The 26,762-nt window shown below is 47.6% G+C and overlaps 1 protein-coding gene across 3 annotated transcripts in view; it reads left to right on the forward strand.

Moving 5' to 3' along the window:
- Positions 1-26,762, forward strand: part of LOC110534796 (dolichyl-diphosphooligosaccharide--protein glycosyltransferase subunit TUSC3) — a 104,206-nt gene that overhangs the window by 62,456 nt on the left and 14,988 nt on the right. For all 3 annotated transcript variants that reach the window (XM_036933870.2, XM_090188658.1, XM_090188660.1), the window contains 2 exons: positions 20,546-20,609; positions 24,467-24,541. In XM_036933870.2, coding sequence (XP_036789765.1) covers positions 20,546-20,609; positions 24,467-24,541 — 139 coding nt within the window. The remainder of the gene's footprint in view (positions 1-20,545; positions 20,610-24,466; positions 24,542-26,762) is intronic.

Raw genomic sequence — 26,762 nt, forward strand, 5'->3', positions numbered from 1 at the left:
TCACTCAGTGTCCACTGAATAGAATACAGGGGTCAGTAATGGGTGATGTGGTGGCATTGTAACCTGTTAGAATACAGGGGTCAGTAATGGGTGATGGGGTGGCATTGTAACCTGTTAGAATACAGGGATCAGTAATGGGTGATTGGTGAACTTCCTCCTCCTTCCTTCTACCCCGTATACAATTAGTATAATTAACAATCATCTCTTTCGCTTTGCTTCTCGCCAACCAAAACACACTCTCTCTGTTTCTCCCTGTTCCCTACTCCGCCTCTCCTTTCTGCTTGGTTAACTCCTCATTTATCTGGCTCCTCGAGCCACGTCTTTTGACCTTTGAAGACAGAGGCCGCGGAAACATTGGGTAAAAACAATGAACAGAATCATTTGTTAAAGGTTACCACACGGCACCCCATTAGGCACCAGCCGTGGCTCTCTGGGAAACTATTTGTTTTTGGAGTGCCCTCTGGAAAATAACAACTCAACCGTGTTTGACTAGATGCTTTCTTTTTCTGAAGCTCTGAGTGGGAGCTCGCGGTCATTTACCAGCTTTTCGATACATCTGCGGGTGTTTGGAATGTCGGACTGTTGAGACGAGATGGAGAACGGGACGTGTGTAGATGGAGAACGGGACGTTTGGAGATGGAGAACGGGACGTGTGTAGATGGAGAAGAGGACATGTGTAGATGGAGAAGAGGACGTGTGTAGGTGGAGAACGGGACGTTTGGAGATGGAGAACGGGACGTGTGGAGATGGAGAACGGGACGTGTGGAGATGGAGAACGGGACGTTTGGAGATGGAGAACGGGACGTGTGTAGATGGAGAACGGGACGTGTGTAGATGGAGAACGGGACGTGTGTAGATGGAGAACGGGACGTGTGTAGACGGAGAACGGGACGTGTGTAGATGGAGAACGGGCGTTTGGAGACGGAGAACGGGACGTGTGTAGATGGGGAACGGGACATGTGGAGACGGAGAACGGGACGTGTGTAGATGGAGAAGAGGACGTGTGTAGATGGAGAACGGGACGTGTGTAGATGGAGAACGGGACGTGTGTAGATGGAGAACGGGACGTGTGGAGATGGAGAACGGGACGTTTGGAGACGGAGAACGGGACGTGTGTAGATGGAGAACGGGACGTGTGGAGACGGAGAACGGGACTTGTGTAGATGGAGAACGGGACGTGTGTAGGTGGAGAACGGGACGTGTGTAGACGGAGAACGGGACGTGTGTAGATGGAGAAGAGGACGTGTGTAGATGGAGAACGGGACGTGTGTAGGTGGAGAACGGGACGTGTGTAGACGGAGAACGGGACGTGTGTAGATGGAGAAGAGGACGTGTGTAGATGGAGAACGGGACGTGTGGAGATGGAGAACGGGACGTGTGGAGATGGAGAAGAGGACGTGTGGAGATGGAGAACGGGACGTGTGTAGGTGGAGAACGGGACGTGTGGAGACGGAGAACCGGACGTGTGTAGATGGAGAACGGGACGTGTGTAGGTGGAGAACGGGACGTGTGTAGACGGAGAACGGGACGTGTGTAGATGGAGAAGAGGACGTGTGTAGATGGAGAACGGGACGTGTGGAGATGGAGAACGGGACGTGTGGAGATGGAGAAGAGGACGTGTGGAGATGGAGAACGGGACGTGTGTAGATGGAGAACGGGACGTTTGGAGACGGAGAACGGGACGTGTGTAGATGGAGAACGGGACGTGTGGAGACGGAGAACGGGACGTGTGTAGATGGAGAACGGGACGTTTGGAGACGGAGAACGGGACGTGTGTAGATGGAGAACGGGACGTGTGGAGATGGAGAACGGGACGTGTGTAGATGGAGAACGGTTCATGTATAGATGGAGAACGGGACGTTTGGAGATGGAGAATGGGACATGTGTAGATGGAGAACGGGACGTGTGTAGACGAGGACGTGTGTAGATGGAGAACGGGACGTGTGTAGATGGAGAACGGGACGTGTGGAGACGGAGAACGGGACGTTTGTAGGTGGAGAACGGGACGTGTGTAGATGGAGAACAGGACGTGTGTAGATGGAGAAGAGGACGTGTGTAGGTGGAGAACGGGACGTTTGGAGACGGAGAACGGGACTTGTGGAGACGGAGAACGGGACGTGTGTAGGTGGAGAACGGGACGTGTGGAGACGGAGAACGGGACGTGTGGAGACGGAGAACGGGACGTGTGTAGGTGGAGAACGGGACGTTTGTAGGTGGAGAACGGGACGTGTGTAGGTGGAGAACGGGACGTGTGGAGACGGAGAACGGGACGTGTGTAGATGGAGAACGGGACGTGTGTAGACAGAGAACGGGACGTGTGGAGACGGAGAACGGGACGTGTGTAGACGGAGAACGGGACGTGTGGAGATGGAGAACGGGACGTGTGGAGATGGAGAACGGGACGTGTGGAGACGGAGAACCGGACGTGTGTAGATGGAGAACGGGACGTGTGTAGACAGAGAACGGGACGTGTGGAGACGGAGAACGGGACGTGTGTAGACGGAGAACGGGACGTTTGTAGATGGAGAACGGGACGTGTGGATACGGAGAACGGGACGTGTGGAGACGGAGAACGGGACGTGTGGAGACGGAGAACGGGACGTGTGGAGACGGAGAACGGGACGTGTGTAGGTGGAGAACGGGACGTGTGGAGACGGAGAACCGGACGTGTGTAGATGGAGAACGGGACGTGTGTAGACAGAGAACGGGACGTGTGGAGACGGAGAACGGGACGTGTGTAGACGGAGAACGGGACGTTTGTAGATGGAGAACGGGACGTGTGGATACGGAGAACGGGACGTGTGGAGACGGAGAACGGGACGTGTGGAGACGGAGAACGGGACGTGTGGAGATGGAGAACGGGACGTGTGTAGATGGAGAACGGGACGTGTGTAGATGGAGAACGGGACGTGTGGAGACGGAGAACGGGACGTGTGGAGATGGAGAACGGGTGTATATGGAATCCTAAAGAGACGTTTCCTCAGTGTTCAGGGTCTATATGCATGAGAAGAAAAAAGACAATTGAAAATACATTTGTTTGGTAGTTTTGAGAGAAGGTCTCCATTTATTTACAGGGGTACCTTAGCTGGTGTCTCCCACTGTAGATTGAGCCGTCAATTGATGCATCTTGTCTATGCTTCTATCTCTGTAGTAAAAGGTTAAACCCGTAGTTTTCTAGGAATATGTTAACACAGAATACCTGGGAGCTATTATAAATGTCATTAGAATGTTCTAGACCTTGTCAAGACTACGTGAGAGTTGATCTATGTGTTTCCATGAACATGGACTGACCAGGTGAATCCAGGTGAAAAGCTATGATCCCTTATTGATGTCACTTATTAAATCCACTTCAATCAGTGTAGATCGGTGGTCACCCACCTTTTTTGAGTTGAGACCACTTTCTGAGTCAAACTGCAAGCCAGTTTTTTGTTGTTAACGTGACTTAACAAAAACGTTAGCCTATGTAACATGAACCTATTCAAAACAGTACTGTAGTAATGGGGTTGGTGCAGTAGGCTATAGGCCCAATATATTACATGCAATGTTCTTCTCAGATCATCTATTTCAACATGTGAGGTAGGCCATATGATCACACCGGTAATAGATCAGCTGTTGTATTACCTGTGAGGCACAGCATACATTAAAAAAACATTTTTTTTACTGGGTTGATGGTACCTGCATCTGATGGTCAGGCTCTCCCCTTCCTCCTCTGACACTGACCAAAAAGGGACACCGTCATTCATCTGATGGTCAGGCTCTCCCCTTCCTCCTCTTCTGACCAAAAAGGGACACTGTCATCCATCTGATGGTCAGGCTCTCCTCTTCCTCCTCTGACCAAAAAGGGACACCGTCATCCATCTGATGGTCAGGCTCTCCCCTTCCTCCTCTGACACTGACCAAAAAGGGACACTGTCATCCATCTGATGGTCAGGCTCTCCCCTTCCTCCTCTGACACTGACCAAAAAGGGACACCGTCATCCATCTGATGGTCAGGCTCTCCCCTTCCTCCTCTGACACTGACCAAAAAGGGACACTGTCATCCATCTGATGGTCAGGCTCTCCCCTTCCTCCTCTGACACTGACCAAAAAGGGACACTGTCATCCATCTGATGGTCAGGCTCTCCCCTTCCTCCTCTGACACTGACCAAAAAGGGACACCGTCATCCATCTGATGGTCAGGCTCTCCCCTTCCTCCTCTGACACTGACCAAAAAGGGACACTGTCATCCATCTGATGGTCAGGCTCTCCCCTTCCTCCTCTGACACTGACCAAAAAGGGACACTGTCATCCATCTGATGGTCAGGCTCTCCTCTTCCTCCTCTGACCAAAAAGGGACACTGTCATCCATCTGATGGTCAGGCTCTCCCCTTCCTCCTCTGACACTGACCAAAAAGGGACACTGTCATTCATCTGATGGTCAGGCTCTCCCCTTCCTCCTCTGACACTGACCAAAAAGGGACACCGTCATCCATCTGATGGTCAGGCTCTCCCCTTCCTCCTCTGACCAAAAAGGGACACCGTCATCCATCTGATGGTCAGGCTCTCCCCTTCCTCCTCTGACACTGACCAAAAAGGGACACCGTCATTCATCTGATGGTCAGGCTCTCCCCTTCCTCCTCTGACACTGACCAAAAAGGGACACTGTCATCCATCTGATGGTCAGGCTCTCCCCTTCCTCCTCTGACACTGACCAAAAAGGGACACTGTCATCCATCTGATGGTCAGGCTCTCCCCTTCTTCCTCTGACACTGACCAAAAAGGGACACTGTCATCCATCTGATGGTCAGGCTCTCCCCTTCCTCCTCTGACACTGACCAAAAAGGGACACCGTCATTCATCTGATGGTCAGGCTCTCCCCCTCCTCCTCTGACACTGACCAAAAAGGGACACTGTCATCCATCTGATGGTCAGGCTCTCCCCTTCCTCCTCTGACCAAAAAGGGACACTGTCATCCATCTGATGGTCAGGCTCTCCCCTTCTTCCTCTGACACTGACCAAAAAGGGACACTGTCATCCATCTGATGGTCAGGCTCTCCCCTTCCTCCTCTGACACTGACCAAAAAGGGACACTGTCATCCATCTGATGGTCAGGCTCTCCCCTTCCTCCTCTGACACTGACCAAAAAGGGACACCGTCATCCATCTGATGGTCAGGCTCTCCCCTTCCTCCTCTGACACTGACCAAAAAGGGACACTGTTATCCATCTGATGGTCAGGCTCTCCCCTTCCTCCTCTGACACTGACCAAAAAGGGACACTGTTATCCATCTGATGGTCAGGCTCTCCCCTTCCTCCTCTGACACTGACCAAAAAGGGACACTGTCATCCATCTGATGGTCAGGCTCTCCCCTTCCTCCTCTGACACTGACCAAAAAGGGACACTGTCATCCATCTGATGGTCAGGCTCTCCCCTTCCTCCTCTGACACTGACCAAAAAGGGACACCGTCATCCATCTGATGGTCAGGCTCTCCCCTTCCTCCTCTGACACTGACCAAAAAGGGACACCGTCATCCATCTGATGGTCAGGCTCTCCCCTTCCTCCTCTGACACTGACCAAAAAGGGACACTTTCATCCATCTGATGTTCAGGCTCTCCCCTTCCTCCTCTGACACTGACCAAAAAGGGACACCGTCATCCATCTGATGGTCAGGCTCTCCCCTTCCTCCTCTGACACTGACCAAAAAGGGACACTGTCATCCATCTGATGGCCAGGCTCTCCCCTTCCTCCTCTGACACTGACCAAAAAGGGACACCGTCATCCATCTGATGGTCAAGCTCTCCCCTTCCTCCTCTGACCAAAAAGGGACACTGTCATCCATCTGATGGTCAGGCTCTCCCCTTCCTCCTCTGACCAAAAAGGGACACTGTCATCCATCTGATGGTCAGGCTCTCCCCTTCCTCTTCTGACCAAAAAGGGACACTGTCATCCATCTGATGGTCAGGCTCTCCCCTTCCTCCTCTGACCAAAAAGGGACACTGTCATCCATCTGATGGTCAGGCTCTCCCCTTCCTCCTCTGACACTGACCAAAAAGGGACACCGTCATCCATCTGATGGTCAGGCTCTCCCCTTCCTCATCTGACACTGACCAAAAAGGGACACCGTCATCCATCTGATGGTCAGGCTCTCCCCTTCCTCCTCTGACACTGACCAAAAAGGGACACTTTCATCCATCTGATGTTCAGGCTCTCGCCTTCCTCCTCTGACACTGACCAAAAAGGGACACCGTCATCCATCTGATGGTCAGGCTCTCCCCTTCCTCCTCTGACACTGACCAAAAAGGGACACTGTCATCCATCTGATGGTCAGGCTCTCCCCTTCCTCCTCTGACACTGACCAAAAAGGGACACCGTCATCCATCTGATGGTCAGGCTCTCCCCTTCCTCCTCTGACCAAAAAGGGACACTGTCATCCATCTGATGGTCAGGCTCTCCCCTTCCTCCTCTGACACTGACCAAAAAGGGACACCGTCATCCATCTGATGGTCAGGCTCTCCCCTTCCTCTTCTGACACTGACCAAAAAGGGACACCGTCATCCATCTGATGGTCAGGCTTTCCCCTTCCTCTTCTGACACTGACCAAAAAGGGACACTGTCATCCATCTGATGGTCAGGCTCTCCCCTTCCTCCTCTGACACTGACCAAAAAGGGACACTGTCATCCATCTGATGGTCAGGCTCTCCCCTTCCTCCTCTGACACTGACCAAAAAGGGACACTGTCATCCATCTGATGGTCAGGCTCTCCCCTTCTTCCTCTGACACTGACCAAAAAGGGACACTGTTATCCATCTGATGGTCAGGCTCTCCCCTTCCTCTTCTGACACTGACCAAAAAGGGACACCGTCATCCATCTGATGGTCAGGCTCTCCCCTTCCTCCTCTGACACTGACCAAAAGGGACACCGTCATCCATCTGATGGTCAGGCTCTCCCCTTCCTCCTCTGACACTGACCAAAAAGGGACACTGTCATCCATCTGATGGTCAGGCTCTCCCCCTCCTCCTCTGACACTGACCAAAAAGGGACACTGTCATCCATCTGATGGCCAGGCTCTCCCCTTCCTCCTCTGACACTGACCAAAAAGGGACACCGTCATCCATCTGATGGTCAAGCTCTCCCCTTCCTCCTCTGACCAAAAAGGGACACTGTCATCCATCTGATGGTCAGGCTCTCCCCTTCCTCCTCTGACCAAAAAGGGACACTGTCATCCATCTGATGGTCAGGCTCTCCCCTTCCTCTTCTGACCAAAAAGGGACACTGTCATCCATCTGATGGTCAGGCTCTCCCCTTCCTCCTCTGACCAAAAAGGGACACTGTCATCCATCTGATGGTCAGGCTCTCCCCTTCCTCCTCTGACACTGACCAAAAAGGGACACCGTCATCCATCTGATGGTCAGGCTCTCCCCTTCCTCCTCTGACACTGACCAAAAAGGGACACCGTCATCCATCTGATGGTCAGGCTCTCCCCTTCCTCCTCTGACACTGACCAAAAAGGGACACTTTCATCCATCTGATGTTCAGGCTCTCGCCTTCCTCCTCTGACACTGACCAAAAAGGGACACTGTCATCCATCTGATGGTCAGGCTCTCCCCTTCCTCCTCTGACACTGACCAAAAAGGGACACCGTCATCCATCTGATGGTCAGGCTCTCCCCTTCCTCCTCTGACCAAAAAGGGACACTGTCATCCATCTGATGGTCAGGCTCTCCCCTTCCTCCTCTGACACTGACCAAAAAGGGACACCGTCATCCATCTGATGGTCAGGCTCTCCCCTTCCTCTTCTGACACTGACCAAAAAGGGACACCGTCATCCATCTGATGGTCAGGCTTTCCCCTTCCTCTTCTGACACTGACCAAAAAGGGACACTGTCATCCATCTGATGGTCAGGCTCTCCCCTTCCTCCTCTGACACTGACCAAAAAGGGACACTGTCATCCATCTGATGTTCAGGCTCTCCCCTTCCTCCTCTGACACTGACCAAAAAGGGACACTGTCATCCATCTGATGGTCAGGCTCTCCCCTTCCTCCTCTGACACTGACCAAAAAGGGACACTGTCATCCATCTGATGGTCAGGCTCTCCCCTTCTTCCTCTGACACTGACCAAAAAGGGACACTGTTATCCATCTGATGGTCAGGCTCTCCCCTTCCTCCTCTGACACTGACCAAAAAGGGACACCGTCATCCATCTGATGGTCAAGCTCTCCCCTTCCTCCTCTGACCAAAAAGGGACACTGTCATCCATCTGATGGTCAGGCTCTCCCCTTCCTCCTCTGACCAAAAAGGGACACTGTCATCCATCTGATGGTCAGGCTCTCCCCTTCCTCTTCTGACCAAAAAGGGACACTGTCATCCATCTGATGGTCAGGCTCTCCCCTTCCTCCTCTGACCAAAAAGGGACACTGTCATCCATCTGATGGTCAGGCTCTCCCCTTCCTCCTCTGACACTGACCAAAAAGGGACACCGTCATCCATCTGATGGTCAGGCTCTCCCCTTCCTCCTCTGACACTGACCAAAAAGGGACATCGTCATCCAAACTTCAGTCGCACCGCATTATATCTGCCTCATGCACAAATTCATGTTGTTACTCCTTTGAACAGAGGAAGTGACTTTTTCCTCAATATGGAAAAAATACCCAAGCCGCTAATAATAATAACAACACAAGCCTTTCCATTCCACTTTCCCACTCATTCATTACTGCTGCAGTGCTGGTTGTAGGGCGAGTGGAAGTAGGAAGAAAGCACATTTTATGTAGTATAAAAGTGTTGACAGTGCTGAGTGAGAACTTGAACATGAACTCACTCATAAAAACAGCAACTCTTTGCTGTATTCGTTGACTCATTCGTCATGGTTTTAAAAGTTTAGAAGTCTCACAGTATCAACTTTGCTGTAGATTTATTTCACACCTGCCTAGTTACTGCAGACATGCTAATCTGAGCCATCCGATTGGCCAGTGGTAGGCCTATGGTGCACTTGATTTGCACCCCCTGGGAAGGCAGAGTTTGCACCTTTAAAACATATGAAAAGGCTGAAAATGGAAACACGTCACCTACCCGGCGTGCAGGGCAGCTGAATCCGGTGCGCCTACCGCCAACAGCCCGTGACCAATAAATAAAAAATAGGACACAAGGCTTTATCGGTGCGTTTTTTACAGAAATGTTTGTCCATGGACTAGGAATGCCTTGGAGATCGACCAGTCTATCGCGATCGACCAGTTGGTGACCACTCGTGAAGATGAAGGGGAGGAGACGGGTTAAAGAATGATTTTTAAGCCTTGAGACATGGATTGTGTATGTGTGTCATTCAGAGGGTGAACAGGCAAGACAACAGATTTAAGTGCCTTTGACCGGGGTACGGTAGCAGGTGCCAGTTTTGAGTGTGTCAAGAACTGCAATGCTGCTGGGTTTAACACACTCAACAGTTTCCTGTGCATATCCAGAATGGTCCATCACCCAAAGGACATCCAGCCAACTTGACACAACTGTGTGAAGCATTGGAGTCAACATGGCCCAGCATCCCAGTGGAAGGCTTTCGACACCTTGTAGAGTCCCTGCCCCGACCAATCGAAGCTGTTCTGAGGGCAAAAAGGAGGGTGCAACTCAATATTAGTTCCTAATGTTTTCTACACTCAGTGTATATGTGTCTTTTAGTTATTGACCTCTTTGGGAACCCATTTCACATGTCATTGACCCTTTGTAGACATTGTAGATGTGAAGCTAATGTAAGCTTCCGTTCTATGTAAAGGTGTGTAGGTATGGAGTGTTTACTCTAAGTTGTTATTGCATTCATCTTAAAGCCGTCGGCAGCCAATGAGGCGCGGCTCTTTAATCCCAGACGGAGAGGAATATTCCCTCTAATGAATTGGGGGAACAAAACCTAATCCATCAGATTAATTGGATGCGTCCGTGCGGGTTTTTCAACCCGCCGTCCCACGCTCTGCAATTCTGATTTATGTGTCCAGACCACGCCAGCGTTCAGCCTGTATTTCTGGGACTAAGAGTCAGGAGTTGGGACTCGGGAGCGACAGGGGTGCTGTTCTGATTCTGTTGTTTTCCTTGATTGAGAATGAGATTAACCGGGGCCATCCAAGTGGGAAAATGGGGAAATGAATTGAGAAAACGGGATGAGTAATATTTTATTGGGCGTGCCGATCGCGTGAGAAGACGATGTTATCAGGTTGCTTATCGCCCAGATGGGTTTTCTCTGATGAGAAATCATCAACATAAATTCTGTTTGACAAATTCTCTCCATTAGTTTCTCTAGTTGGAAAAGCCAAAGCAATTTTGAAAGTGCAATGAGTGGAAATCTCTACTGAAATGTAGTGAGATAACCAGAGTAAGAATCATGCATTGTTGTTTAGTTGGTGTGGAGACATTCCCTATGGGCCAAATGAGGTGTACATACACACACTCAGTGTCTCTACTCACTGGAAAAGTGATGGAGGCAGGTAGATCTGAGGCCCCAAAGCATACTCACACACACACACACACACACACACACACACACACTCACTCACTCACTCATAATACACCTGCATACTCTTCCATCTGCATATTATGACTCCCATTTCCAGTTGCTCAAGGGGTGTTTGGTGGTCAAAAGGTCATTATAATTTTACATTCCCTCCCTTACCCTCCCATTAATCCACCTACTGTGGTGTGTGTGTTTAGAGGTGAACAGGTTAACCTCTCCACCAACATCAGAGCCAGACAGACTCTGGGCAGGCTCATCTCTTCATTTTTCACCGGCAGACTGCTGTTTGGGGAGAGAGAGAGAGGGGGGGGGGTGTGAGAGAGAGAGAGAGAGAGAGAGAGAGAGGAGGGAGTGTGAGAGAGAGAGAGGAGGGAGTGTGAGAGAGAGAGAGGAGGGAGTGTGAGAGAGAGAGGAGGGAGTGTGTGAGAGAGAGGGGAGTGAGAGAGAAAGCGAGAGGGGGGGGGGTTGTGAGAGAGAGAGGGGTGGGGGGCGAGAGAGAGAGATGAATGCAGGCCCCCTCCAGACACATGGTTCCATTACAGAGTGCTGCATTCACAGCACAAGGGCCTGTCGGGATGGAGAGAACTAGAAAGAGAGAGAGAAAGAGAGGGCAAAGGGAGAAGAGGGAGACTCACTCTCCAGAATTGGTAATCACTCGCTCTCGTCCATCGCACACTCTCCACATCCATAATTTCCTCCTCCTCTCCTATCCTCTCCTCCAAATCTCTTTATTCTAATGAGTTCCTGAGATAATGTTGCCCAGACCCTTTCACTTATATTCTCTCTTATTTAGGAAAATACATTCAGCGTTTTGTCCTTCCAAACGAGGAAATATCTTCTCCCTCCTCTCCCTCCTCCTTCTCTTCTCTCTCCTCTCCCTCTCCTCAGTTCTCTACTATACTCCTCTCCTCAGTTCTCTACTATATTACTCTCCTCAGTTCTCTAATATACTCCTCTCCTCAGTTCTCTAATATACTCCTCTCCTCTCCTCAGTTCTCTACTATACTCCTCTCCTCAGTTCTCTACTATACTCTTCTCCTCAGTTCTCTACTATACTCCTCTCCTCAGTTCTCTACTATATTACTCTCCTCAGTTCTCTAATATACTCCTCTCCTCAGTTCTCTAATATACTCCTCTCCTCTCCTCAGTTCTCTACTATACTCCTCTCCTCAGTTCTCTACTATACTCTTCTCCTCAGTTCTCTACTATACTCCTCTCCTCAGTTCTCTAATATACTCCTCTCCTCAGTTCTCTACTGTACTCCTTTCCTCAGTTCTCTAATATACTCCACTCCTCTCCTCAGTTCTCTACTATATTCCTCTCCTCAGTTCTCTAATATATTCCTCTCCTCTCCTCAGTTCTCTACTATATTCCTCTCCTCAGTTCTCTACTATATTCGTCTCTTCAGTTCTCTACTATATTTCTCTCCTCAGTTCTCTGATATACTCCTCTCCTCTCCTCAGTTCTCTACTATATTCCTCTCCTCTCCTCAGTTCTCTACTATATTCCTCTCCTCAGTTCTCTACTATATTCCTCTCCTCAGTTCTCTACTATATTCCTCTCCTCAGTTCTCTAATATATTCCTCTCCTCAGTTCTCTAATATATTCCTCTCCTCTCCTCAGTTCTCTACTATATTCCTCTCCTCTCTTCAGTTCTCTACTATATTCCTCTCCTCAGTTCTCTAATATATTCCTCTCCTCTCCTCAGTTCTCTACTATATTCCTCTCCTCAGTTCTCTACTATATTCCTCTCCTCAGTTCTCTAATATATTCCTCTCCTCAGTTCTCTAATATACTCCTCTCCTCAGTTCTCTAATATACTCCTCTCCTCAGTTCTCTACTATATTCCTCTCCTCAGTTCTCTACTGTACTCCTTTCCTCAGTTCTCTAATATACTCCTCTCCTCTCCTCAGTTCTCTACTATACTCTTCTCCTCAGTTCTCTGATATACTCCTCTCCTCTCCTCAGTTCTCTACTATATTCCTCTCCTCTCCTCAGTTCTCTACTATATTCCTCTCCTCAGTTCTCTACTATATTCCTCTCCTCAGTTCTCTAATATATTCCTCTCCTCAGTTCTCTAATATATTCCTCTCCTCTCCTCAGTTCTCTACTATATTCCTCTCCTCTCTTCAGTTCTCTACTATATTCCTCTCCTCAGTTCTCTAATATATGCCTCTCCTCTCCTCAGTTCTCTACTATATTCCTCTCCTCAGTTCTCTACTATATTCCTCTCCTCAGTTCTCTAATATATTCCTCTCCTCAGTTCTCTAATATACTCCTCTCCTCAGTTCTCTACTATATTCCTCTCCTCAGTTCTCTACTATACTCCTCTCCTCAGTTCTCTACTGTACTCCTTTCCTCAGTTCTCTAATATACTCTTCTCCTCTCATCAGTTCTCTAATGTACTCCTCTCCTCAGTTCTCTAATATACTCCTCTCCTCTCCTCAGTTCTCTACTGTACTCCTTTCCTCAGTTCTCTAATATACTCCTCTCCTCTCTTCAGTTCTCTAATATACTCCTCTCCTCAGTTCTCTACTATATTCCTCTCCTCAGTTCTCTACTATACTCTTCTCCTCAGTTCTCTACTGTACTCCTTTCCTCAGTTCTCTAATATACTCCTCTCCTCTCCTCAGTTCTCTACTATATTCCTCTCCTCAGTTCTCTAATATACTCCTCTCCTCAGTTCTCTAATATATTCCTCTCCTCTCCTCAGTTCTCTACTATATTCCTCTCCTCAGTTCTCTAATATATTCCTCTCCTCAGTTCTCTAATATATTCCTCTCCTCTCCTCAGTTCTCTACTATATTCCTCTCCTCAGTTCTCTACTATACTCCTCTCCTCAGTTCTCTACTATATTCCTCTCCTCAGTTCTCTGCTATACTCCTCTCCTCAGTTCTCTAATATACTCCTCTCCTCAGTTCTCTACTATACTCCTCTCCTCAGTTCTCTAATATACTCCTCTCCTCTCCTCAGTTCTCTACTATACTCCTCTCCTCAGTTCTCTAATATACTCCTCTCCTCAGTTCTCTACTATACTCCTCTCCTCTCCTCAGTTCTCTACTATACTCCTCTCATCAGGTCTCTTCTATACTCCTCTCCTCAGTTCTCTACTCCTCTCCTCTCCTCAGTTCTCTTCTATACTCCTCTCTTCAGTTCTCTTCTATACTCCTCTCCTCAGTTATTTTCTATACTCCTCTCCTCAGTTCTCTACTATACTCCTCTCCTCAGTTCTCTTCTATACTCCTCTCCTCAGTTCTCTACTATACTCCTCTCCTCAGTTCTCTTCTATACTCCTCTCCTCAGTTCTCTACTATACTCCTCTCCTCAGTTCTCTTCTATACTCCTCTCCTCAGTTCTCTACTATACTCCTCTCCTCAGTTCTCTACTATACTCCTCTCCTCAGTTCTCTACTATATTCCTCTCCTCAGTTCTCTGCTATACTCCTCTCCTCAGTTCTCTAATATACTCCTCTCCTCAGTTCTCTACTATACTCCTCTCCTCAGTTCTCTAATATACTCCTCTCCTCTCCTCAGTTCTCTACTATACTCCTCTCCTCAGTTCTCTAATATACTCCTCTCCTCAGTTCTCTACTATACTCCTCTCCTCTCCTCAGTTCTCTACTATACTCCTCTCATCAGGTCTCTTCTATACTCCTCTCCTCAGTTCTCTACTCCTCTCCTCTCCTCAGTTCTCTTCTATACTCCTCTCTTCAGTTCTCTTCTATACTCCTCTCCTCATTTATTTTCTATACTCCTCTCCTCAGTTCTCTACTATACTCCTCTCCTCAGTTCTCTTCTATACTCCTCTCCTCAGTTCTCTACTATACTCCTCTCCTCAGTTCTCTTCTATACTCCTCTCCTCAGTTCTCTACTATACTCCTCTCCTCAGTTCTCTTCTATACTCCTCTCCTCAGTTCTCTACTATACTCCTCTCCTCAGTTCTCTACTATATTCCTCTCCTCAGTTCTCTTCTATACTCCTCTCCTCAGTTCTCTACTATACTCCTCTCCTCAGTTCTCTACTATATTCCTCTCCTCTCTTCAGTTCTCTACTATATTCCTCTCCTCAGTTCTCTAATATATTCCTCTCCTCTCCTCAGTTCTCTACTATACACCTCTCCTCAGTTCTCTACTATACTCCTCTCCTCAGTTCTCTTCTATACTCCTCTCCTCAGTTCTCTACTATACTCCTCTCCTCAGTTCTCTTCTATACTCCTCTCCTCAGTTCTCTACTATACTCCTCTCCTCAGTTCTCTAATATACTCCTCTCCTCAGTTCTCTACTATACTCCTCTCCTCTCCTCAGTTCTCTACTATACTCCTCTCATCAGGTCTCTACTATAATCCTCTCCTCAGTTCTCTTCTATACTCCTCTCTTCAGTTCTCTTCTATACTCCTCTCCTCAGTTCTCTACTATACTCCTCTCCTCAGTTCTCTTCTATACTCCTCTCCTCAGTTCTCTACTGTACTCCTCTCCTCAGTTCTCTTCTATACTCCTCTCCTCAGTTCTCTACTATACTCCTCTCCTCAGTTCTCTTCTATACTCCTCTCCTCAGTTCTCTACTATACTCCTCTCCTCAGTTCTCTTCTATACTCCTCTCCTCAGTTCTCTTCTATACTCCTCTCCTCAGTTCTCTTCTATACTCCTCTCCTCAGTTCTCTACTATACTCCTCTCCTCAGTTCTCTACTATACTCCTCTCCTCAGTTCTCTTCTATACTCCTCTCCTCAGTTCTCTTCTATACTCCTCTCCTCAGTTCTCTACTATATTCCTCTCCTCAGTTCTCTACTATACTCCTCTCCTCAGTTCTCTACTATATTCCTCTCCTCAGTTCTCTACTATACTCCTCTCCTCAGTTCTCTACTATACTCCTCTCCTCAGTTCTCTACTATACTCCTTTCCTCAGTTCTCTTCTATACTCCTCTCCTCAGTTCTCTACTCCTCTCCTCTCCTCAGTTCTCTTCTATACTCCTCTCTTCAGTTCTCTACTATATTCCTCTCCTCAGTTCTCTTCTATACTCCTCTCCTCAGTTCTCTACTATACTCCTCTCCTCAGTTCTCTAATATACTCCTCTCCTCAATTCTCTACTATACTCCTCTCCTCTCCTCAGTTCTCTACTATACTCCTCTCATCAGGTCTCTACTATAATCCTCTCCTCAGTTCTCTTCTATACTCCTCTCTTCAGTTCTCTTCTATACTCCTCTCCTCAGTTCTCTACTATACTCCTCTCCTCAGTTCTCTTCTATACTCCTCTCCTCAGTTCTCTACTGTACTCCTCTCCTCAGTTCTCTTCTATACTCCTCTCCTCAGTTCTCTACTATACTCCTCTCCTCAGTTCTCTTCTATACTCCTCTCCTCAGTTCTCTACTATACTCCTCTCCTCAGTTCTCTTCTATACTCCTCTCCTCAGTTCTCTTCTATACTCCTCTCCTCAGTTCTCTTCTATACTCCTCTCCTCAGTTCTCTACTATACTCCTCTCCTCAGTTCTCTACTATACTCCTCTCCTCAGTTCTCTTCTATACTCCTCTCCTCAGTTCTCTTCTATACTCCTCTCCTCAGTTCTCTACTATATTCCTCTCCTCAGTTCTCTACTATACTCCTCTCCTCAGTTCTCTACTATATTCCTCTCCTCAGTTCTCTACTATACTCCTCTCCTCAGTTCTCTACTATACTCCTCTCCTCAGTTCTCTACTATACTCCTTTCCTCAGTTCTCTTCTATACTCCTCTCCTCAGTTCTCTACTCCTCTCCTCTCCTCAGTTCTATTCTATACTCCTCTCTTCAGTTCTCTACTATATTCCTCTCCTCAGTTCTCTTCTATACTCCTCTCTTCAGTTCTCTACTATATTCCTCTCCTCTCCTCAGTTCTCTACTATACTCCTCTCCTCAGTTCTCTACTATACTCCTCTCCTCAGTCCTCTACTGTACTCCTCTCCTCAGTTCTCTAATATACTCCTCTCCTCCTCAGGGCTCTGCACTGGCTCTGGTTTGCCAGGTTGGTGAGATAGAACGGAAGAGATGGACTACACAGAAACCTAGAGGTTTTTCTCAGCGCCTCTGGCAATACACAGGATGATATTCCCTGCTATTTCCGCATGTTGTTTTGGACCTGCTGTGAAGCACGCGTGTTCTTCTTACCGTGTCACATGTCGGCAGTGTCGGTGTAGGCGTGTTCTGGGAGAGCTGAATGACAACAAGTTGACAGTGATGATGTGATTTGGTGAAGCTAGGTGCTGTATATGGTTTCAGGGTTTCTCCACTCTGAGGGGTGTATGCAGATTGTACTCTGTGTATTTCTGGGTTGTGCTTGCGTCCTAGCAACCGGAATGACGACAGCCGCTGTTATATTTTCAGACGAAGTTGGCGGCCCACTTCACTTGACTACGCTGGCATGAATTCTTGTACTACACACACACACACACACACACACACACACACACAAAACAGAGAGGCATCTGGCTCTCCCCTCGTCATGTTCATCACCATCATTATGCATTATGCACTCCACTTTGAGATTTGTTTTTCTATGAAAAGCGTGTTATAAATTCTGTGGTTTATTGTTATTGTTGTTATTATTATTATTATTATCATGGTAAACCTGTGTTTAGCGATCCTGTGGTAGCTAGTAAGATGCTGGAGTCCCTCAGGAGGGCCATCATGACGACCGACCGCCAGCCCACACTATGCAGACACGGTGCGGCTGAAACCCACACGTGTTACGTAGCCTAGCGGAGATACGGGGGAATGGATGACTCACTCACACGCATACGACAGGAGTGCAGTGAGCGCCCGCACACACACACTCTTTCTCTCACACACACACACACACACACACACACACACAGGGACCAAATGAGGACAAAATGGCACTGACACTGGTATCTATATGGCTGTTAAAGGCCCATGTTATCAACCATGTGAATGGAATGAATTCATCCTGTTTCTATGTTATCAACAGAACCTAATGTACTAGAAGGGAAACGGTAAGTAAATGGGGTGCGAAAACACTTAACCAACATTTCCTGGTTCTCCAGAAATACGGTTTGAAGATTCAGGAATTCATACTTATTCACTTCTGATAAAAGTAAAGCAAGCATGTTACCAGGTATAGTATGATGAGACAGTGTCTTTATAGAAAGAGGCCGTATCTGGCTGCAAAGGACACAGTCATCATTCTATCGTGTGCCCATCTTTCCTACCAGTACATAGGAATTTGTCTTGCATGTATTCTTTCTATCAACCGTTGATAGTTTAGTTTATTTGGGTCCCCATTATCTGTTGAATAAGCCTCAGCTATTCTCCCTGGGGCTCACGATAGGCCCTCAGCTATTCTCCCTGGGGCTCACGATAGGCCCTCAGCTATTCTCCCTGGGGCTCACGATAGGCCCTCAGCTATTCTCCCTGGGGCTCACGATAGGCCCTCAGCTATTCTCCCTGGGGCTCACGATAGGCCCTCAGCTATTCTCCCTGGTGCTCACGATAGGCCCTCAGCTATTCTCCCTGGGGCTCACGATAGGCCCTCAGCTATTCTCCCTGGGGCTCACGATAGGCCCTCAGCTATTCTCCCTGGGCCTCACGATAGGCCCTCAGCTATTCTCCCTGGGGCTCACGATAGGCCCTCAGCTATTCTCCCTGGTGCTCACGATAGGCCCTCAGCTATTCTTCCTGGGGCTCACGATAGGCCCTCAGCTATTCTCCCTGGGGCTCACGATAGGCCCTCAGCTATTCTCCCTGGGGCTCACGATAGGCCCTCAGCTATTCTCCCTGGTGCTCACGATAGGCCCTCAGCTATTCACCCTGAGGCTCACGATAGGCCCTCAGCTATTCTCCCTGGTGCTCACGATATGCCCTCAGCTATTCTCCCTGGGGCTCACGATAGGCCCTCAGCTATTCACCCTGGTGCTCACGATAGGCCCTCAGCTATTCTCCCTGGTGCTCACGATAGGCCCTCAGCTATTCTCCCTGGGGCTCACGATAGGCCCTCAGCTATTCTCCCTGGTGCTCACGATAGGCCCTCAGCTATTCTCCCTGGGGCTCACGATAGGCCTTCAGCTATTCTCCCTGGTGCTCACGATAGGCCCTCAGCTATTCTCCCTGGTGCTCACGATAGGCCCTCAGCTATTCTCCCTGGGGCTCACGATAGGCCCTCAGCTATTCTCCCTGGGGCTCACGATAGGCCCTCAGCTATTCTCCCTGGTGCTCACGATAGGCCCTCAGCTATTCTCCCTGGGGCTCACGATAGGTCCTCAGCTATTCTCCCTGGGGCTCACGATAGGCCCTCAGCTATTCTCCCTGGGGCTCACGATAGGCCCTCAACTATTCTCCCTGGGGCTCACGATAGGCCCTCAGCTATTCTCCCTGGTGCTCACGATAGGCCCTCAGCTATTCTCCCTGGTGCTCACGATAGGCCCTCAGCTATTCTCCCTGGTGCTCACGATAGGCCCTCAGCTATTCTCCCTGGGGCTCACGATAGGCCCTCAGCTATTCTCCCTGGGGCTCACGATAGGCCCTCAGCTATTCTCCCTGAGGCTCACGATAGGCCCTCAGCTATTCTCCCTGGTGCTCACGATAGGCCCTCAGCTATTCTCCCTGGTGCTCACGATAGGCCCTCAGCTATTCTCCCTGGTGCTCACGATAGGCCCTCAGCTATTCTCCCTGGGGCTCACGATAGGCCCTCAGCTATTCTCCCTGGTGCTCACGATAGGCCCTCAGCTATTCTCCCTGGGGCTCACGATAGGTCCTCAGCTATTCTCCCTGGGGCTCACGATAGGCCCTCAGCTATTCTCCCTGGGGCTCACGATAGGCCCTCAACTATTCTCCCTGGGGCTCACGATAGGCCCTCAGCTATTCTCCCTGGTGCTCACGATAGGCCCTCAGCTATTCTCCCTGGTGCTCACGATAGGCCCTCAGCTATTCTCCCTGGGGCTCACGATAGGCCCTCAGCTATTCTCCCTGAGGCTCACGATAGGCCCTCAGCTATTCTCCCTGGTGCTCACGATAGGCCCTCAGCTATTCTCCCTGGTGCTCACGATAGGCCCTCAGCTATTCTCCCTGGGGCTCACGATAGGCCCTCAGCTATTCTCCCTGAGGCTCACGATAGGCCCTCAGCTATTCTCCCTGGTGCTCACGATAGGCCCTCAGCTATTCTCCCTGGGGCTCACGATATACATTTCTCTGCTATTGGGTTCTCTAGTAGAATCAGAATGGATTCTGTCCAACGGTCTGCAATTCAATTATTTACAGCCACTGTGGTTGGTAAACACACACACCCACCTGTGGAATCGTATCGCCGTAGGGAGATAGATGGTATGTACAGGGACATGGGATGCCTTTTTCCCCCTCTATACCGTGTAGCTGGTGGGCCTCAGTTTGACCACACTGTCTCGTAAAAACACACACACGCGCACACCGTGGACAAGGATAGGAAATATATGTTTTCTTATCAGTGGAGACACAGGCTCCTTGTGTGAGGACACTTTTCTGGTAACTGAGTACACTGTAGTGTACATTCTCTCCTCCTATTGGCTAAGGTTAGTTAGTAAAGAGTTGTGATTGGCCACAGTTAGTAATGCGTTGTGCCTTGACCTTGTGACAACAGGTAGACCAGACTTTCATGGAGCTGTGAAAAGCCATGTTTGTTTTCCTGGGGTGAGTGGTGTGTGAGAGAGAGAGAGAGAGAGAGAGAGTCAAAGACGGGGAATAGGCATTGCTTATCTTGAAGCCACACAGCTAGCGAGTGTTTAGCACCGTTGTGAAATATGTGGCCATTGTGAGGGAATTTTTACCCATTTCATTTGTACATTTTTTATCTTGGCCTTTTCCCCCCTCTCTCTCATTCATGGTCTATAGCTCACGTGCTGTACGTCTCTCCAATTCCATCTCTCCCCCTACCTGTTTTTTCACAATAAGGGAATTTTGACCAATTGTGACTAACATTTTATCTTCTCTCTCTCTCTCTCTCTCTCTCTCTCTCTCTCTCTCTTTCTCTCTCTCTCTCTCTCTCGTTCTCTCTCTCCCTCTCTCTCTGTATATACCTCTCTCTACCTCTCTCTCCGGTTCTCCCCTCCTCTCTCTTTTTCAGAGTTATATCCATGGGAGCAGCCAGGCCCAGTTTGTAGCTGAGTCCCACATCATCCTGCTGCTCAGTATCCTTAACACGAATGCCTCATGGGAAGCCTGTATTCACTACTTCCCCTATATGATATCGAGGATTAACCAATGTGAAGCCTGTATTCAATAACTACTATGTATGATACAGAGGACTAACCAATGGGAAGCCTGTATTCACTACTTCCTCTATATGATACAGAGGACTAACCAATGGGAAGCCTGTATTCACTACTTCCTCTATATGATACAGAGGACTAACCAATGGGAAGCCTGTATTCACTACTTCCTCTATATGATACAGAGGATTAACCAATGGGAAGCCTGTATTCACTACTTCATCTATATGATACAGAGGACTAACCAATGGGAAGCCTGTATTCACTACTTCCTCTATATGATACAGAGGATTAACCAATGGGAAGCCTGTATTCACTACTTCCTCTATATGATACAGAGGACTAACCAATGGGAAGCCTGTATTCACTACTTCCTCTATATGATACAGAGGACCAACCAATGGGAAGCCTGTATTCACTACCTATTCTAGAGCCAGATTCAGGAGGCATTTGCACCTAAACACCAACAGGAAAGCGAATCCTGAAGCTTCATAATATCACATATACTACACTATTTACTCTGTATTTATAGTTGGCCGTAATAGTGTATTAATCACATAAACCTCTAGTGATATCTCCTCTGCATAGAAAAACAGGTGTGAACTTTACACCTGTGGCGAGCTCTTAGTACATACAGTTGAAGTGGGAAGTTTACATACACATAGGTTGGAGTCATTAAAACTTGTTTTTTTAACCAACTCCACACATTTCTTGTTAAACAAACTATATTGTTTTGGCGGTTAGGACATCTACTTTGTGCATGACACAAGTAATTTTTTTTAACAGTTGTTTACAAACAGATGATTTCACTTATAATTCAGTATATCATAATTCCAGTGGGTCAGAAGTTTACATACACTAAGTTCACTGTTCCTTTAAACAACTTGGAAAATTTCAGAAAATTATGTCATGGCTTTAGAAGCTTCTGATAGGCTAATTGACATCATTTGAGTCAATTGGAGGTGTACCTGTGGATGTATTTGGAGGCCTACCTTCAAACTCAGTGCTTCTTTGCTTGACTCCATGGGAAAACCAAAAGAAATCAGCCAAGACCTCAGGAAAAACAATTGTAGACCTCCACAAGTCTGGTTCATCCTTGGGAGCAATTTCTAAACGCCTGAAGGTAGAACGTTCATCTGTAGAAACAATAGTACGCAAGTGTAAACACCATGGGACCACGCAGCCATCATACTGCTCAGGAAGGAGACTCGTTCTGTCTCCTAGAGATGAACATACTTTGGAGCGAAAAGTGCAAATCAATCCCAAAACAACAGCAAAGGACCCTGTGAAGATGCTGGAGGAAATAGGTACAAAAGTATCTATTTCCACAGTCAAACGAGTCCTATATCAACATAACCTGAAAGGCCGCTCAGCAAGGAAGAAGCCACTGCTCCAAAACCGCCATAAAAAAGCCAGACTACGGTTTGCAACTGCACATGGGGACAAAGATCGTACTTTTTGGAGAAATGTTCTCTGGTTTGATGAAACAAAAATAGAACTGTTTGGCCATAATGACCATCGTTATGTTTGGAGGAAAAAAGGGGAGGCTTGCAAGCTGAAGAACACCATTCCAATCGTGAAGCACGGGGGTGGCAGCATCATTTTGTGGGGGTGCTTTGCTGCAGGAGGGACTGGTGCACTTCACAAAATAGATGGCATCATGAGGTATTGTGAATATACTGAAGCAACATGTCAAGACATCAGTCAGGAAGTTATAACTTGGTCGCAAATGGGTCTTCCAAATGGACAGTGACCCCAAGCATACTACCAAAGTTGTGGCAAAATGGCTTAAGGACAGCAAAGTCAAGGTATTGGAGTGGCCATCACAAAGCCCTGACCTCAATCCTATAGAACATTTGTGGACAGAACTGAAAAAGCGTGTGCAAGCAAGGAGGTCTACAAACCTGACTCAGTTACACCAGCTCTGTCAGGGGGAATGGGCCAAAATTCACCCAACTTATTGTGGGAAGCTTGTGGAAGGCTACCTGACACGTTTGACCCAAGATAAACAATTTAAAGGCAATGCTACCAAATACTAATTGAGTGTATGTAAACTTCTGACCCACTGGGAATGTGATGAAAGAAGTAAAATCTGAAATAAATAATTTTCTCTATTATTCTGACATTTCACATTCTTAATATAAAGTGGTGATCCTAACTGACCTAAGACAGGGCATTTTTACTAGGTTTAAATGATAGGAATTGTGACTTTGACTAATGTGTATGTAAACTTCCGACTTCAACTGTATCTAGCGTCATTCTAGTCCATAGTGTATCGCCGTAGAGACCTACAGTCATTCTAGTCCATAGTGTATCGCCGTAGAGACCTACAGTCATTCTAGTCCATAGTGTATCACCGTAGAGACCTACAGTCATTCTAGTCCATAGTGTATCGCCGTAGAGACCTACAGTCATTCTAGTCCATAGTGTATTGCCGTAGAGACCTACAGTTATTCTAGTCCTTACTGTTTCCTACAGTGTCATTCTGGGGGGGGGGGGTTGGATGGGACATATGTGGGATATAGACAGCAGTGAAAACACAAAGGCACACATACATCAGGCAGCATCTGTAAAGGGCCCATACAAACACACTGACATGATGCACAGCTGTACACAAAACACAGTTCCACCCACATGCTCTACCCTTTCTCTGTGGTTCACATTCAAACACTATCTGTAGCTCTCACACACAATCAATGGAACACATGCTAAAAGGCTTGAGAGCAGCAGCCTTGAGAATGAGGCCTGAGACTCTCTCACACACACACAGCTGGCAGTTGTCTTCTTTTTTTCATTAGTACTATCTCCAGTCTCTTCCAGTTTTAATTCCACTTTAATTAGAATGGTTTGTTTGCTCCGTGTTGGCTCTGTCCAACCCCCACTCCCACCCACCCACCCACACACAGACTCACACTCACACACTGCTTGGGGAGATGAGAAGCCGATGTGTGCGTGCGCAGGTGTGTATGTCTCAGGCCTGATTCTCAAGGACCCGTTGGCATAATCACATATGCTGTTGTCAAGCCTCTCAACATCACGATGTGTTCCATCGAAGGTGGCCTAGTTTAGTTATGGAAGTGGCCTTTCAAAAAGATCCATGATTTCCATATGCATGAGAGCCCGTGCACAAGGAAATGGCTAGACTTGCTTTAGGTATGACTGTAATGCACTTAAATGAAATTGTTTTGTTAATATTTCATGTTCCTTACTTTACTGGTCATAATACCAGACACTTCTATCCAAAGTGACAGGTAGTGTTCAGTATATGGTATGTGACCCATGCGGGAGTCAAACCCACGACCCTGGCCTTATCATCACTACACTCTAACCCGCTGAGCTAATGGAACTTCCTAAATAGGCGTCAAGAGGAGTGCATCCAGTGGTCCGAACCTCAGCCACCTTGTGGCTCCGGAGTCTTTATGTCTGGGTGGTCCACACAACTCCCCTGTCCACAGCTAACGTCGTAGTCCATCGGCATCTCTTCTCCTTCCGTTCTCTAGCCATCTCCTATTCCGTCGTTAGCAATGCCTGCACAATAGCTACAATAGCCGAGGAGTTGATTAACCATTTATCCCTCAGTAATCGCTACTTTCACAGTCTGGAGTTAACGGCTCACTGCTCACCCTGAGTGAGAACACACTGCAGCTGAATAGACTTTTGACTTTTGGAAGATTGACATTGTCTGGGTTATACACAGTGCACGCGCACACTATCACAAACATACACTTACAGCACACACACTGTGGTTAGTCCGTTTCCTTGACAACTGCCCACAGATGCCGCCATCACCATGGGGATGGTCCTGCTCAACGAGGCGGCGACGTCCAAAGGAGATGTGGGCAAGAGGAGAAGTGAGTGATTCCTCCTGGTTTGTTATTGTATCACGGACTGTATTACAGGGCCATTCAGCTGCCGGGCCCCCAAGGGCCCAAGTGCTGTACTGCTGCTTTCCTTCTCTACCTGCTAGTCAACTGGTGAACTGTCAGGTGGTTGGTCAGTGCTGTCCCAGGTCCCTGATTAGAAGGAGGAAATGGCCAGAAGGTTTTCTACCTCGGCTCCAGGACTGCAGTTGAATAGTCCCGCTGCTGCGTTGTAATCTCTGTAGTATGAGGGGTGTGATTGTTGTGGTTAGTATACAGGGACTTTGTATGGAAATGAGAGGATCTCTTGTTCCGCTGTCAGTGATTGGGTCACCTGCGTTTGTTTGTGTGTGTCTGAAAACTCAGTCACACACAGCATGAAACTATCATCCCGTTGATAATTGTTACGCTGAAAATATTGGTGAGGTAACGTCCTGGTCTTTGACATCAGACACCCGATCACTCTTCAACTCTACTGTTTTAGCTGCTGAGTGTGGAGTGTTCAGACACAACTTCTCTACCGAGCAGGACCCAGATAAGTAAACCTAAAAACAAAATGGCGGTTAAAGGGGTGTGTTATCCCCTTAACAATGTAAAGTAAAGGCAAATGCCAGTTTTTCATCGTTACCGTCATAAGCATTCCTTTTAGCATCAACCGCTAACAAGCCTTTGAAATGCTAATTAGCGCGCTAGGATCATGCTCCTATTATGGGGCTTAGGCCAGTGGTGGAATCAGAGGTTGGCTGAACTTTGATCTCGCGTGCTAATCCTGAAAAGCACAGCCCAAACCAAGCTGCGTAGCTAATGAGGGAAATTATAAACAGGGCTTAAATTAGCTCTCACGATGAAACAAACAGGCCACGACATGAAACAGTTGGATCTGCCGGTTCCCTGGTCCGGGATCAGATTTATTTAAGCGCGAGAACACATTGAATAAAATGGATTATAAGGACTGATTTAGATAATATCTTTAAATGTTCTCTGTAATGAGTGAAGTCTTTAAAAACACTTAGCAACATAAACTGAATGAGTGATGCAGGGCTTTATCAAATTTATATTAGAGGAAAATCACTGACCTTTATCGCAAGTATGTACACAGACGCACAAATAACCAGATGTTGTGTTAATATGGAAGCCACACACACACACCCTTCCACCATTGTTAGCATGTGTGTGTGATTGCGGTGGCTGATCAACTTGCAGCGGCTCAGTGAAAACACACACACAGTGAAAACAGTGGCAGCTGCTGGGTGAAATGAAAGCTAATGGAGGCTCCATCAAACCCAGTTAACCCCAGTCTGACGAAGGCCACCATCAATAACAGGATCAGCAGCACTGGAGCCCACCCTAATGAGCCTACTGTTCAATCACATAGTCACACACTGTCATTAACTACTGTTCAATCACATAGTCACACACTGTCACTAACTACTGTTCAATCACAGACACACACACTGTCACTAACTACTGTTCAATCACAGACACACACACTGTCTCTAACTACTGTTCAATCACAGACACACAGACTGTCACTAACTACTGTTCAATCACAGACACACACACTGTCTCTAACTACTGTTCAATCACAGACACACACTGTCATTAACTACTGTTCAATCACATAGTCACATACTGTCACTAACTACTGTTCAATCACATAGTCACACACTGTCACTAACTACTGTTCAGTCACATAGACTGTCACTAACTACTGTTCAGTCACATAGACTGTCACTAACTACTGTTCAATCACATAGTCACATACTGTCACTAACTACTGTTCAATCACATAGACATGCACTGTCACTAACTACTGTTCAATCACATAGTCACACACTGTCACTAACTACTGTTCAATCACATAGACTGTCACTAACTACTGTTCAATCACATAGTCACATACTGTCACTAACTACTGTTCAATCACATAGACATGCACTGTCACTAACTACTGTTCAATCACATAGTCACACACTGTCACTAACTACTGTTCAATCACACAGACTGTCACTAACTACTGTTCAATCACATAGTCACACACTGTCACTAACTACTGTTCAATCACATAGTCACACACTGTCACTAACTACTGTTCAATCACATAGTCACATACTGTCACTAACTACTGTTCAATCACATAGTCACATACTGTCACTAACTACTGTTCAATCACATAGTCACACACTGTCACTAACTACTGTTCAATCACATA

The sequence above is a fragment of the Oncorhynchus mykiss genome, chromosome 10, assembly GCF_057628025.1.
Source record: "Oncorhynchus mykiss isolate SJ-2025 chromosome 10, ASM5762802v1, whole genome shotgun sequence".
Classification (NCBI taxonomy): Eukaryota; Metazoa; Chordata; class Actinopteri; order Salmoniformes; family Salmonidae; genus Oncorhynchus; species Oncorhynchus mykiss.